General features: G+C 42.6%; 2 protein-coding genes and 1 long non-coding RNA gene across 4 annotated transcripts in view; 1 reads left to right on the top strand and 2 right to left on the bottom strand.

Annotated features, from left to right (window-relative positions):
- LOC124862695 (testis-expressed protein 2-like) overlaps positions 1–14,400 on the top strand; it is a 48,211-nt gene that overhangs the window by 21,207 nt on the left and 12,604 nt on the right. The window contains exons 1-2 of one of the 2 annotated variants that reach the window (XM_047356757.1): positions 5,394–5,782; positions 10,807–12,079. In XM_047356757.1, coding sequence (XP_047212713.1) covers positions 10,871–12,079 — 1,209 coding nt within the window. In that variant the 5' untranslated portion in view covers positions 5,394–5,782; positions 10,807–10,870. Of the gene's footprint in view, positions 1–5,393; positions 5,783–10,806; positions 12,080–14,400 lie in introns of those variants that run through there. The other variant, XM_047356758.1, reaches the window with a different exon arrangement.
- On the bottom strand, positions 664–4,441 carry LOC124862719 (methionine-R-sulfoxide reductase B1-A-like). Its single transcript, XM_047356792.1, has 4 exons — positions 4,316–4,441; positions 1,518–1,660; positions 1,279–1,393; positions 664–1,111 (listed from the first exon to the last, which is right to left on the bottom strand). The coding sequence occupies exons 1-4, from the start codon at positions 4,368–4,370 to the stop codon at positions 1,092–1,094; spliced, it is 333 nt and encodes a 110-aa protein (XP_047212748.1). The 5' UTR covers positions 4,371–4,441; the 3' UTR covers positions 664–1,091.
- Positions 12,325–13,086, bottom strand: LOC124862724. The gene is made up of 2 exons (XR_007036992.1): positions 12,815–13,086; positions 12,325–12,732 (listed from the first exon to the last, which is right to left on the bottom strand). It is a non-coding gene; the product is annotated as an uncharacterized LOC124862724 (long non-coding RNA).

Here is a 14,400-nt window from a genome sequence, read left to right as displayed (position 1 = left end):
TAGGTACTTTGACCTGTCATAAATATGCAATTTCTTTCAAATTTTACCGAAATGTATATTTACCAAACAAAACACAGTTTAGAGGCACTGAATTGAATTGACACAAATTCAGCTGAAAAGTTGGTACAAAGTCGATAATCAACTGATGGATGATGCTTCCCTTTCTGTCTTGTTTCTATGAGTTTTCAGCTACTAACCATGAGATTAAGAGTTTTATGGTCTAACTTTTCTACTCCAATTAAAACTTTTTCTCATTTTTTTAACAAAGGCTGAGCACAAGCTCGTAGTTGTTCTCCAGAACAGACTGAGGTTAAAATGAGAGGAAACAGTAGATTAAAATATAAAAGATAATAACATCTCACAAATTTCAGCAAAGCAGCTCTCTGACACCCACCTGGCTGGAAGTCATATCTATAAATCCTCTCCCACAGAAAAAGAGCGATATGACCTTTCTTCCATTCAGATGTCACTTTACGTTTGGAGAAGCTGACCCAGCTGGTATTTCCAGATCAAGTATCAACAGCTCTGACACGCTGGTGTAACGCCTGATCTTAGTATCCCTACTTCCACCTAGTGGCAGTATTTTGCATCTAACCGCAATAGCAGCTTTTTATTTTTTACATTCTGGTATTTTTAAAATGCGTTACAATAAACACACACAAATATGATGAAAATCATATTTATTTGACTTTTATTTCAAACATAGAAATCATTGTGCACAATTTGCATTAAATGCTTATCTGATAGAATAAACGAATGAATATTACATGTATGTCATATGCTTTCCAAACTTACTGATTAACTTCCAGAAAAGACTTTTTCAGGCTAATAAAAAGCACCAACTTGATATAAATAGTCTGTGCGTGTATGATGTGATTTGTGCTGTCAATCTAGCAGTTTAATCTGTGATAATTGCATAATTTAAGGGTTTCCTGCGCTGCTCTGTCCTTGCTCTTCAGTGAGGCCATTATTCATCCGAGTCCCGGTGCTCCCTGAGAGGACTTTGTCCCAGAACACTTCATTCACTGTCCACACCTTCAGCAGCACAGAGGAGCTTCTAATCATTCAGCTTTCCTTCTTCACAGCTCACCTTAGTGTCCATCAACCTTATCTGAGGATGAAGATAAAAATAAGGACAAGAAGTTTTCATTCAAGAAATGACTTAATATTCTAGCTAAAAGACAATCAGAAAGACGTTCGGCAGACACTGCATTGCTACACTGAGGTTACCTGGTTTGGTTATTATTTGTTGCTTAAACCAAGTTGTCAAGATTATACCTTTAGGGACGAACTTCAGTGAGTTGCTGAATATTCAGAAGCGAGAAACCCCCTTGGATGGACCATCGTTCACAAATTCATGCCCCAGTCCGTTTCCACACTTCCCACACTTCACCTGGAACAACACGGCAAACAGTCTGAAAACAACATGTAAATCAGGTCTCTTTTTTTTTTTTTTTGGAGAAATTATTGGTTTTGCAGTAGCCAGTTAATAACCCAAAAGCCTGTTCTGTAGGTACCTTATAAGCCCCGGGCCTCTCCTTATATTTGGATACACTGTTTTCGTGGATAGTCTCTGTGAAGGCCGGCCAGGGGGACGAGTGCTCGTACTTGGAGCGACTGGAGAACAGTTCATGGTCACACTTGGAGCAAACGTAAATCCCTGAGAAAAAAAGGATAAATAATTGTAGGGAAAGAAAAGGTGCGGTTTCAATGATTACAAATGTATTCACACCCCATCAACATGCAAGAGGCAGAATGTGTTAACAAGACAAATACCAATCGTGCATCCCACAAATCTGGCAAGAAGAAAGCCACGAGAGGTCTTCTTTAAAGTTTGCCATAAGCCATGTGGAGGACACGGCAAACATGTGGAAGAAGGTGCTCTGATCAATCTATAATGAAATGTTGGACCATTTGTTTGCTGAATATTGGACCATTTGTACGATGCTGGACGCCACCATGCCCTCCGGCGTCATCAGCCATTCCGCTACTACAAATCCCAGCGGGCACCGCGGCTGATAGGACGGGGGCGTCGCAGCGCTGATGTCACAGTGGGCTATATAACAAATGAGCCCCCTTCCACCTGTGCTTTTTCCACGCTGGGAACCGAGACGCGGTTACCAAGCAACTGGAGCATCATTCTGGAGAAGAAAATCCCACGTGGACTTTCATTCATTCTCCCACTGGCCAGAAAACTCAGCGAATTAAGGTTGCAAGAATAGGAAGGCTTGTAAGTTTTACTTTCCCGATCGAAGACGTGGATTTAACACGTAACCAAAAAACCACGGAGGTTTCAAGGAGAAGAAATTTTCATCCTTGATTTTTTTTTGTTCCAGTCGACTAGTGACGGTCCGTTATATTTTTTCACCTTTGTGCCAAGGAGGCCAGAGGACGAAAACAGACCGCTCTCCTGAGTTATCCACGGACGTGTGGAAACTCCTTCCCCTTCTCTCTCTCTCTGCTCCAAGGGAGACTACATCAAGTAATCCCATTCTATTTTTTTTTTATTATTTCTATTAGAAATAGCTTGGGCAGGATAGAGTAGGACTTTAGGGCGACTTAGAATCACCACTTATAGTCTAACGTGTTTGAAGTGTATTTGCATGCCAAGTGTTATTGAATTTTGATGATCGCTGGACTCTAAAGCCGCCGAGCTTCGCAAGTTGTGTTTTTACCGTGTGAACACCTGAGCGCAGGTGCGCTGTAAAACTGGACTGCTATAATAACCTTATGGTGAAAATCAACCATTTTCTTTGTCTTCAACTTCATGTTTTATTGGTTGCCGCCAAAAGTTTTATAACTCTTTGTGCGCACTGAGCTCCCAACGTTGGGGGAAGTTTTACGACCCTTGACGCCTGGTGGGGAGTTACACTCAAAGCTTCGCTTAGCGCCATATTTTCTCTTGTATTTTGCCATAACTGTCATAACTGCTGGTTTGATTTCATCCACACTCAAGGCTGTTTTATTGTGTTTAGTTAGATCATTTTTCCCCCTTTGAGTAGGACTTTGCATGTTTGATTAGGTGAAGATTATTGAATCGGAAGAGCGAGTGTATCAGGGCTGTGATTTAATAAATATTTACATAGATAAAGAGAAGGCGTTTGTGTTTATTTTGTGCAAGAGTGATTTGTCAGTCAAAATAAGGTTAAAGTTCCCCACGTTTTGGCAGAAACGGTCAATTAAACAGTGACATCTAGTAATAGTTATTAATTATTACTAGTACTAGTATTTAACGGTTGTAATTATCAAGAGCTTTGAGCCACAATTACAACACCAGAAGACATCTCTGGTTTCGATTCATAAATAAGGATTTTTGGTTAAGAAATTAATTTTCTCAAATTATGGTTTTAAATTATAATTCTTGATAAATATTAATTAATCAATAATTATAATCCTAACAGAAACCATGAATGCACTATCCACATTGTGAGAGGTGGTGGTGGCAGCATGATGCTGTGGGAATGCGTTTGGTCCACAGAAACAGGGAAGCTGCTCATTGATGATAGGAAGATGGACAGAGCTAAATAAAAGGCAATCCTAGAAAAAAAAACTTATTAGAGGCTGCAAAAGGCTGGAGATTGGAACAAAGGTTCACCTTCCAGCAGGATAGCGACCCTACACAAACACCCATAGCCAGGGCAAGGTTACTTTGATCAATGGCCTAGTCAAAGTCTGATCCAAATCCAATGGAAAACCACCGACGAATACGATGTCCACACATGCTCCCCATTCAGTCTGTCTGAGCTTGAGCTATATTGCAAATAACAATGGGCAAATATTTCAGTGTCTGGATGGGCAAAACTGGTAGAAACAAACTCCTGCTGTTATGTGCCAAAACATGAAATATTATTATTCCTTTAGTGTAATAAGTTCCTATTACGTTTCACCTACTTGTAGGATATATATATCCTACTGGTAGGTGCCTTGTTCAGGTGAATATATTCACCAGACCAAGGCACATACAAGTTTTCAACATTTAAGAAAGGATGTCTCTTCTGGCGGAACTAACCAACTGTAATAATTATCTTGTTTTGTAACAGTTTTTGTTTAACATAAAGACTGGATGCAAAACTTCTAAAACAGCTAAAAAAAACAAAAAAAAACGTTTGTGTCTACAACTGGAGGAACATGTTACTACAAGCAGAATGCTAACGCCCCCCATTAGGTTTTAAAACACAGAAACAACTATATGTCGCACACACTTTAGAAGTTACATATCGCATGACGCAAGCAGTGACATAAATACCGACAAAGAGCGAACATTGATCCGAAAATGTAAAAACGTCATCAGAAGTAAATGTAACGAAGAAGATACCTGGTTTAAAGTGGTCTTTAAAGACCTCTCCGCCGAAAAAAGAGCAAAACGACATCGCTGTTTTATTTAATCCCTCGCGCTGTGTCGCACTGACACAAGAAACGCACGAGATGACGCGACTTCCGGTTTGGCCTGAATTTCAAAATAAAACCTTTCGATTAAGTTTTGGCCCATCACAGAGTTAAATAATTACACACCGATAATTTTAACTTAAGCCGTTAGTCCTAAACAAATGATAACCCATTTGCCGTCACTTTCTCCAAATATATGTGCCACTACCTTTCATTACGTTGCTTTACCAATGTGTAGCTATTGTCTACCAAGAAACAAATGACCACGACTGTCACTTCTTGGAGTTTATCACTGGTGGAGACAGGCAAAACGCTCGTCAGCAATTATAGCAAGGGTTTGGCTGTTATAGAGATATTTCTATTAATTACTGAGAGGGGTATGAATACTTTCCGCCAATTTTATTTTTTTTACTAAAATGTACATGAAGCATGAAAATAAACTGATAGGCCATTTAAAAATGCCTATGCCATTTTCAATCAGAAACAAACTTTATATCTAAATCTGCCAGCGGTATGAATAATTTTGGCTTAACTGTATAACTTTAAAGATCAAATACGTTTCTGGCAGTATTAAACCCGGGTTTTGGTCATTTAATTTATAGGTGCATATGTGGCCCCCTGGACTGAAATAAACATGTTTCCCATTTCATTATTTTTGTAAAAATGCAATTAGTTATTTTATATACAGACAGGCACGAAGTTGCCTCCTTGCGGCTACAATGCTGAAATGCACTTGGAACCAATCCTAAAATAATAACAATCATCATTTTGCGAAAAGCAAAGGGGAGTTGTTTGAGCTCCCTGATTGTCATTTTAAAAGCATTTTCATAGGTAACACGTCTGGCTGCAGAGGCCTTGTGGTTTCAGCGATTTTTGCGCGACCTGGCCTGGATTTTCCAGGTCGTGTATTTACATAAATCTGCGTACAAGACTGCGGTGTCGGTAGAGTTGAACTCCGTCAGTGTTTTGACGCTGAAGCAGCAGAGTGGAAGAGGAGGAGGAGGAGGAGAAGGAGGAGGAGGAGTTGCATCTAATCTGGATTAAAGAGTCATCTCTGCGGTCAGGATTCCCTGTAATGGCATTATGATGAACTGAACTGGGCTGCAGCGAGCAGCGACGTCTAAACAGCAGCAGGTTGAATGGTTTTTGTCAAGTTTGGGTGAATTTTCTTGACAAGGAGGAGCTGTAGTGCAGGGGCGGTAAAGTTGTGTTGGGTAATTGCTGCCACACAGATGGATGGAAACCGGTGAGCACCAGCAGCAGCAAACATACTGCGCTCTGCAGCAGCAGGCGGACTGAACACTGCAGCCCGCGTTTCATGCACGCTTCTGCATTTAACGATGAAAGCACCGTTCACGAATAAACAAGGCCTTCTTTTTAAACATGCCACAATCAGGTGAGTAGCTCCTACTACTGTTAATGACGAGAACAATAATAGGGTATTTGCATTATAGCGCTAGTATTTTTTTTATTATTAAAGTAGTAGAATTGTTTAAATGTGAAAAATCTCGTACTTAATCGCAATTTAAATGTCTTTCAATTTGACTTTCTACTGAGAAACAGGTGCCATATGGTGGTAAAATATGCTCATGAAGCAAACAATACAAGAATGCAGGCATCTAAAATTCTGTTGCAGGCATGATTTGCCCCTCTGACAACGTTGAGCCTGAAGGTCTTGGAATATATGTTCTGTATATTTTAGGCTGCAATCGTTATGTCATTCCAGAGGAATAGAGGGTAACCTTCCCCAAGCTTCTCGCAATAGTTTGCTGGTATTTTGGCTCATTCCTCTAGACAGATGTGGTGTAGCTGAGTCAGGTTCAGTTCTTTTAGCTTTGCCAACAAATTTTCTATGGGACTGAGATCAGAGCTTTGTGAAGACAACTCCAAAACATTGACTTTGTTGACTTTAATGTGCTCTGTGACAAAGTTTTACTTTTTCCTCAAGTCATTATTGCAAAACACTTAAACTTTAGTTTAATCAGAAATGTCTCCTAAATTTAAGGTCTTATTCCCTGACTGCATTTAGAAACAGTTTTGAGAGGCTTTTCAGTCCATTTTGGTGCAAGAGTCGTTTCACTGTGGACAGCATCTTCACAAGCTCTTTCACGTCTTACATCAAAACACGTTCATCTCTGGGATGCAGAACCTGTCTCCTTCGGGCATGTTTTGATAGCTACACATTCCAGTGATGTTTTTACTTGACTATAAATGTTTGAACAGATAACTTGGCACGTTCAGACATCTGGATATTGCACTCAAGAAGAAATGAGATTTTCGGAGGTCTACAATGTTCTTTCTGATATCTTGTCTGATTTCATTAGATTTTCCATGATATTACACATAGAAGCAGTGTGTTTAAGATGTTGCCTTACACTTCATTCAAATATATTCCTCAGATGTTGGAAACTAAATTAACTGAAGCTTACAAAGCCACTTTCCCAAATTATTTGAAGGTATAGTTATCTTAGTAAATGGTAAATGTCCTGAACTTGTATAGTGCTTCATCAAGAGACCCAGAGATCCCAAAGCGCTCTACACTACAATCAGTCAACCACCCATTCATACACTGACAGTGGTGAGCTACACTGCTGCCCTGGGGCAGACTTACAGAAGTGTATGTAAACGTCTGAACTTAAAGAAAGGTCTTGTTTTTTCTAGGATTCAGCAAATAGAAATTTGCTTATCTGAACTGACCTAAAACAGGAAAAGCTTAGTCTGATTTAATTATGAAATAAATGTTATGTGTAGTTTTTATACAGTGTATGTAAATATATGGATCCAACTGCGGATAAAAGTGGTGTATTTGCTCTTGATGCTTTTTGTTTTGCCATTTTTCTGGGTCAATAGTCTCTTCCACTTTTAGCTGGAAAATCTGGGACCCACTGCTTGAAAACACAGCAAATAATTTCTTACATCATATATCCCTTATTAATAAAAAAAAAGTCAATTTTATTATTCATGTTCAGTCTTGAGGTATTCCCTGTCTCGTCTTATTTGAGTAGAAAATAGATTTGAGTCCTCATTGGAAAGCTGCCAGGCCTCTGCTGACTCTTTCCTCCACTCAGCAGCAAAGGTATTTAAGGTTTTGCTCCTTATGTCAGCACGAACTTTTTCAAATTGACTCCTAAGTCGGAATTGATTAGGCTGATGCAGGACCATCTGCAGAAGCCAGCAGAGCAACACTTTTGGTCAATTAGATTGAAAACAAAAAGCCCATCGGATTTTGTGCTGAAATTGATTTCCTAATGAAGTTTATGAAGTTGGGGACATATTGTGGGAATCTAAATGCAGCTAACGAGGTTGTTAACAGATTCCCACTCTGATGTATTGGAGCGAGGCTTCTTTTGCACAACTTAAAAATGTGATGAATTATTTAAAATCTTAGTTCTGAGATAAGAAGTACTGAGTTTATTTTTCCACAAAGGTGCTGGTTAATTGCATGTTTTGAAGTTCACAGTTAAGCCACTCTTAGCCTGGATCATGTGGCTTTGTATACTCTCAGTTTATAAGACTGTCCAGTCTGCCTGACATAGTGTATGTCTGTGGAAGTTGAGTGTAAACAGATTTTTAAAAGGCTTGCTATAGATCAGCTTGTTCTCAAGGGACGGGTCTAATTGCTGTGCTTTCAAAGCTTTAATGGGCCATAGTTGCTAAAAGCCAGATTTACTTTGACGTTCGTAACAAAGTGAAGTTTTGGTCCCACTTTGATGTAAATGGCAAATTTTAATGGGCACCGATGTAAATACAGGTCCATCTCAATAAAGTAGAATATCATCAAAAAGTTCTCATTTTTTAAGTAATTGAATTTACAAGAGAAAATTCATATAATTTCACAAATTTAAGTAACATATTTTAAATACTGACTTTTGTTAATTTTAAATATTATAGCTTACAGCCAATGAAAATGTTCTCAGAAACGTTTAATATTACACGAGACAAAAAAAAAAAACCCAATGCGTTCCCAGGCCAGCCGAGAGACATAGTGTTTCCGGGGCCGTCCCCTGGGCCCCCTCCCAGTGGGACATGCCTGAAACACCTCCCGAGGGAGGCGTCCAGGAGGCATCCGATATAGATGCCCCAGCCACCTCAACTGGCTCCTCTCGATGTGGAGGAACTGCGGCTCCACTCCAAGCAAGTCTTTGTGCCAAGAGCACTGATGAACACCCATATGCTTTAACATGGTGTTCATTATGGACAATCTGAGACTAGCACAGAAGTCCAATAATGAAAGACTACTCGAATTCAAATCGGGGAGGCCATTCCTTCTAATCACGCCTCTCCAGGTGTCACTGTCATTTCCCACGTGGGCGTTGAAGTCCCCCAGCAGAATAACAGAGTCCCCAGGAGGGGCACTATGCAGCACCCTCGACAAGGACTCCAAGAAGGCCAGGTACTCCGCAGTACTGCTCAGCCCTTTTGCCGAAACGACAGTCAGAGACCTGTCCCCGACCCGAAGGTGCAGGGATGTGACCCTCTCATCCACCGAAGTTAACCCCATCACGAGACGGCTGAGCTGGGGGGCAACAAGCAAACCCACCCCAGCCCATCGCCTCTCCCAGTGGGCCACTCCAGAGTAGAAGAGAGTCCAACCTCTCTCAAGAGGTGAGCTTGATTATTTCTAGTCGATATCTCTCGACCTCCCGCACAAGCTCTGGCTCCTCCCCCCTTCCACGTCCCTAGAGCCAGCCTAAGCATACAGAGATCGGGCCATCGAGTTCTCCACCTACGTCCGCTGCCCGATCCTTTTGCACCGGTCCCTCATGGTTTCCCCTGCAGGTGGTGGGCCCACCGGGGGATGGCCTCACATCTCTTGTTCTGGCTTGGCCTGGCCAGGTCCCGCGAGGAGCAACCCGGCCACCGGGTGCTCTCTGACAAGTCCCGACCCTAGGCCTGGCTCCACAGTGGGACCCCGGCTCCACCATACCGGACGACGTCACGTACCTCGATTTTGTGGTCCTTATGAAAGCGTCTTGAACCGCTCTTTGTCTGACCCCTCACCCAGAGCCTGTTTGCCATGGGAGACCCTACCAGAGGCATTTAAGCCCTAGACAACATAGCCTCTAGGATCATGCTAGCACTCAAACCCCTCCACCACGATAAGGTTGTGGTTCAAGTAGAGGTTTTCTGCTGTTTTTTAAAAAAAACAATGGAGCAAATTTAAAAGTCAGCTTATTCATGATTACTTTAATAGCTCCTGGTTAATTCACCCTTTTCACAGTTCATCCCCTCATTTCATATCCTTGCTTACAAAATTTTGTCCCTTCCTACTTCCATTGCATTCTGATATATTTGAACTATCAGATTATTTTTCTTTGAAGTTAAATATTTTCCTGAATCATAGAGATATAAAGTCATGTTGATGTCTGCTGAAATCTCACGTATAATCTAATTTACTTGTTTTCTGAAGAGTTTGTTTTTGCGTTTTACATTTATTATGGTTCTGATCCTTATTTTGGACAGGTTGCTGTTATGAAATATACAATATTACAATCCCCAATCAAATCAAATATAACTATGTGACTTCCTGCTGCTAGATATTATCTATTCGTCATTTAACCACATTTCATTTAGGTAGATTATAATTACAATGTAGTAAATTGTCAAATTGTGTCCAAAAGTCATCTGACAGACAACCACATGATGTTTCATACCCAAAGAAATTCAGGGAGGAAACCTATCAAATTATCAAAAGTACGAATTGACAAAGGTGCAAAATGACCAGCACTTTAATTTGACTGCAAAAAAAAGACATTAAAACAAGTTCTGAGACACATACTGTGAGAAAATGTCAAAGTTATTGGGCCCCCCTACTAGCCTTGAGGACCTAAGTAGCAGATTATTTACTTATTCTTCGGTTTTGGTTTTCTAGAATTTCTGAAGGGGAACAGTTTTGAAAGAAGGGGAAGACATGGAGTCAATATTTTAGAAAATTTCTTTAAATCACTGGTTGTCAAAGCAACTATGAAGCAAAACATGGAGGTTACCAATTGGTGTAAGTCGATAAAAAAACAGGCTGCATTTATTGATTGTTTCACCCAAATGCGACCTTTCGGGTACAAAAAGTATAGAAGTTCAAAATTGTGAGGGTCCAAAATCACCAACAGCCTATCATTATTACAAGCAATAACAAAACAAGTTCTGAGATACACACTATAGGGGCTCACTCAAGGGCTTGCAGGTGCCCCCCGCTGGTCTGGAGGCACTTAGAAGCAGCTTAGTCCACCTTGGCCTGGCTCTGGTGCCCTGAATGCCTGCAGAGGAATTGTTTAAAATAAAGGAAATATATCCAAGGGGCTTGGAAACAATGGCTGTAGGGTTAAAAGGGAAGGTCAATATGAAGTGATATAAAGTGAATGTGTTGAAGCAGAGACTTTAGCCACAGTTTAACATGTTGTCCTTTTTCCACTCCATCTGCAGGGTATGTCTCAATAAACTACCAATTATAAGCAGCTAGACCTACAGTTTCTGGTTTGTATTCATCATGGAGGAGAGCAAGCTTATCTTCAGCCTGGACCACCTTGATGAAGGTCCCTCAGTCGTCTTTTCCAAAGACAAACCACTAACTCTGGAGTGTCAGCATGACCTCAGTCTAAGAATGAATCTAGAGCTGAACCAAAACCCCCGCACTCAGCCCCTCTACCTGCCCCACTCTCCTTCATCTCCAGGATCCTTATCTGATTTGACAGCATCATCAGCAGACCTCCTCATCTCAACTGGCTTGGTCAAATCCTCCTCCACAGACCTAAAGCCGACGGAGAGCAGCACCCTGAGAGATAAACCCTTCCTCAGCCTGGTCAAGTCCCTCAGTACAGAGATCTCCCGCCGGGGTGAGCCTGACGACAATCTCTCAAAGTCAGACTCCAAGCTGCATTTACATCCCTGGAAGCAGGCTACTCATCCAAAGTTGCCAGACTATGGGGCTGTATCAGGGATGCTGAGTGAAAATGAAGACTGGGCATCTCCTTTGTCTGCCGGCATCATGTCTCCTACTGAACCACGGGGCAGTTCCCTGATTGCTGAGCTGGAGGACACCAGGAGAAGGTTTTCAGAGGCCATGCAAGATCCATTGAGCATGCTGAGTAAGATCATGGGGGACGAGAGCTCTGGAAACCCCAAGCAGGGTAGAGGGTCTGGTACAGGAGACTCACCAGCCTCCCAGGGCAGCTGTGAAAGAGACGGGAGCAGTGAAGATTCTGACCTCAGATGTAGAAAGAGAATGGACAGTGAACACATAACTGTGTGTGATGCTCCACTCAAAAGACTCCAAAAAGATTCACTGATGCAATCTTCAATGTTCTCAAAACAAAACACCCAAAGCATAGAGAAGCATCTGGAAATCTGCACCTTTGGGGATGTGATCCAAGTGGTGGAGCTTCAGAACAGATCCACAGAGAGACATCATAAAAGTTACTCCTATCCTCAAGTCTCGTTTTCAGGATCATCATTGCCTTTTTACTGGCTCATCCCCGTAAGTCTACTGGCTTACGGGCTCTTCGTTCTTCCTCTGCCTCCGTACTTGTCCGGTCTGTCCATGGGGATTGCATGCGGCTTCATATTGGGCTTGGTGGTGGTCTTTGTGTTTGCCCCACGACGCGCCGGCAGTAGAGGCAAACAGGGGTGTCAAAGCAGGTCCAGACCCATGAACGTGGATCCGCTGGATGGAAAGCTCATGGATACAGAGATCATTGAGGTAATTCCTGGGAGACACTTGTAGTAAATGTTACTACTTCTTTTTTTAAATTTAGTTATTTAATTTGTACAAGTTTATTTATACAAGTTAAACTCATTAAGACCTGTGCTCTCCTTTCTGAGAGGAATTTGTTCACACAAACAGTGACACTAAAACAAACCTAATAAACCTACACAAATGAGGCGAAATGGTCATTTTGTTTGTTGCCGATATGACCCACATGCAGAAACCACTCAAAAAGATTATAAAGTTTAAAGAGTTTATTTTATCACAGGATTGTGGAAGGCGTGGTCCAGGGCAAAAACTCCTCGGCTGCATGGAGAGGTAACAGGTAAGTGGTAACAGTTAGGATTTGCTGTGTAATGTATCTTACTGTTAAGGTTCCAGGTTTGGTAAGCTTGATAAGCCTGGTTACGTAGGTTTGACTGATTCTTCCCAAGGATCAGAACTTAGGTTCGGTGCGTTCTTTCAGATGGAGTCCAGAGGTGCCGCTCATTGGAGGGTGGACAGGTTTCGCTCGGAGGAAGCTGAGGTTATGGAGTCTGGTTGCTGCCAGCGGAGCTTGACGGAATATCCAAACTCGAATTCTTGGCATGAAAAGGCGAAGGCAGGTAGGTTCTTCAAAGGAACTTGAGCTGTGTCCAAAACTGAACCTGGAAACAAGTAAGGACAAGATCAATAAGTCTAGGCTTAGCATAAACATGGAGTTCGTTCACTTTGGCCAATTGAATGTACCACAGAGGCAAAACACTCAGGCGTGGAAGTGCTGGCAGCAAGCTCCTTTTTAACCTCCCAGCTGATCACGGAGATGGAAAACACCTGTCCTTAACCTAACAGAGCACAGGCGGCACCTAGGGGTGAAGCACAGTTAATAGCAGGCACAAAATAAAGTCAGCAACTCCCAGAACCCGACATCATCCCCCCCTCAACGGCCGCCACCTGGCAGCCCAGATAAGCCAAGAGAAGCAGGATAGTCACTAATTAAAAAAGGGTCGCAGATAAATGACCAAGGCACCCAAGAACGGTCCTCAGGACCATAACCATCCCAATCTACGAGGTATTGCCAGCCCCTACCCCGCCGATGGGAGTCCACTATGCGGCGAACCGAATAAACAGGATGCCCCTGAAAGTCCCAGGCAGGTGGAGGGGGTTTGCCCGGAGGGCAAAACCTGCTGGTGGCCACTGGTTTGAGCTGGGACACATGAAAAGTGGGATGAATCCGGAAACTGGGCAGGAGACGGAGGTGAACAGTGGTGGGACTAATAACAGACAATATCTCCTAAGGACCAATGAATCTAGGAGAGAGTTTCATGGAGAAAACTTAAGTGGGATGTCCCGGGATGAGAGCCAGACCTTTTGACCAGGTTGATATAGAAGCGCCGGCCGGCGCCGTCTATCAGCAAAGTGTTTGTTTTGGAGTGCGGTTCTTTGCAGGGCCCTGACCGTGGAATCCCAAACCCGCTTACGGCGGCGAATGTGATGTCTGACGGATGGATCAGCTATCTCCTTCTGGTCGGCGGGGAACAATGGTGGCTGATAGCCCAGCGAAACCTCAAATGGGGAACGACCTTTTGCAGATGAGATATATGCATTATGTGAGTACTCCACCCAAGGTAAGAAATTGCTCCAGTCTATGGGGTTAGAGGAAGTCAAACATCTAAGGATGCTCTCTAGTTCCTGATTCATGCGCTCTGTTTGACCGTTGGACTGTGGGTGGTAACCTGAAGTCAGGGAAACTTTGGCTTTTAAAGCCGCACAAAATTGTCTCCACACTTGGGAGGTGAATTGGGGACCACGATCAGAGAGGATTTCTTGTGGTATCCCATGAAGCCGAAATACATGTTTAACTAGTAGGTTTGCAGTTTGTAATTCAGAGGGTAATTTATTTAAAGGAATGAGGTGACAGGCCTTGGAGAAGCGGTCTATGATAGTGAGGTTTGTGGTCATTCCATGAGAGTTAGGCAGTCCTGTAACAATATCTAGGGCAATGTGAGACCGAGGGCGTGCAGGGATACTGAGGGGCTGGAGCAAACCTGCTGGGGGCTGGTTAGTTGGCTTATTTTGAGCGCATGTGGCGCACGCTTTGACGTATTCAATCACGTCCTTGTGTAGCGACGGCACCCAGAATCTCCTGGAGATCAAAGCCACTGTCCGACTGATTCCGGGGTGAGCTGAAAACTTGGTTGAATGGAACCAGTGGATAAGTTGCGCTCGAACAGAGGTGGGAACAAAAGTACGGTTAGGTGGTCCGGTCTTAGGGTCAGGTTCATGTTGTTGAGCTTGTTGGACTATACTCTCAATCTCCCAAGTGAACCTACAAG

This window comes from Girardinichthys multiradiatus, chromosome X, assembly GCF_021462225.1.
Source record: "Girardinichthys multiradiatus isolate DD_20200921_A chromosome X, DD_fGirMul_XY1, whole genome shotgun sequence".
Taxonomy (NCBI): Eukaryota; Metazoa; Chordata; class Actinopteri; order Cyprinodontiformes; family Goodeidae; genus Girardinichthys; species Girardinichthys multiradiatus.
This window is presented reverse-complemented; position numbering and strand designations above follow the sequence as displayed.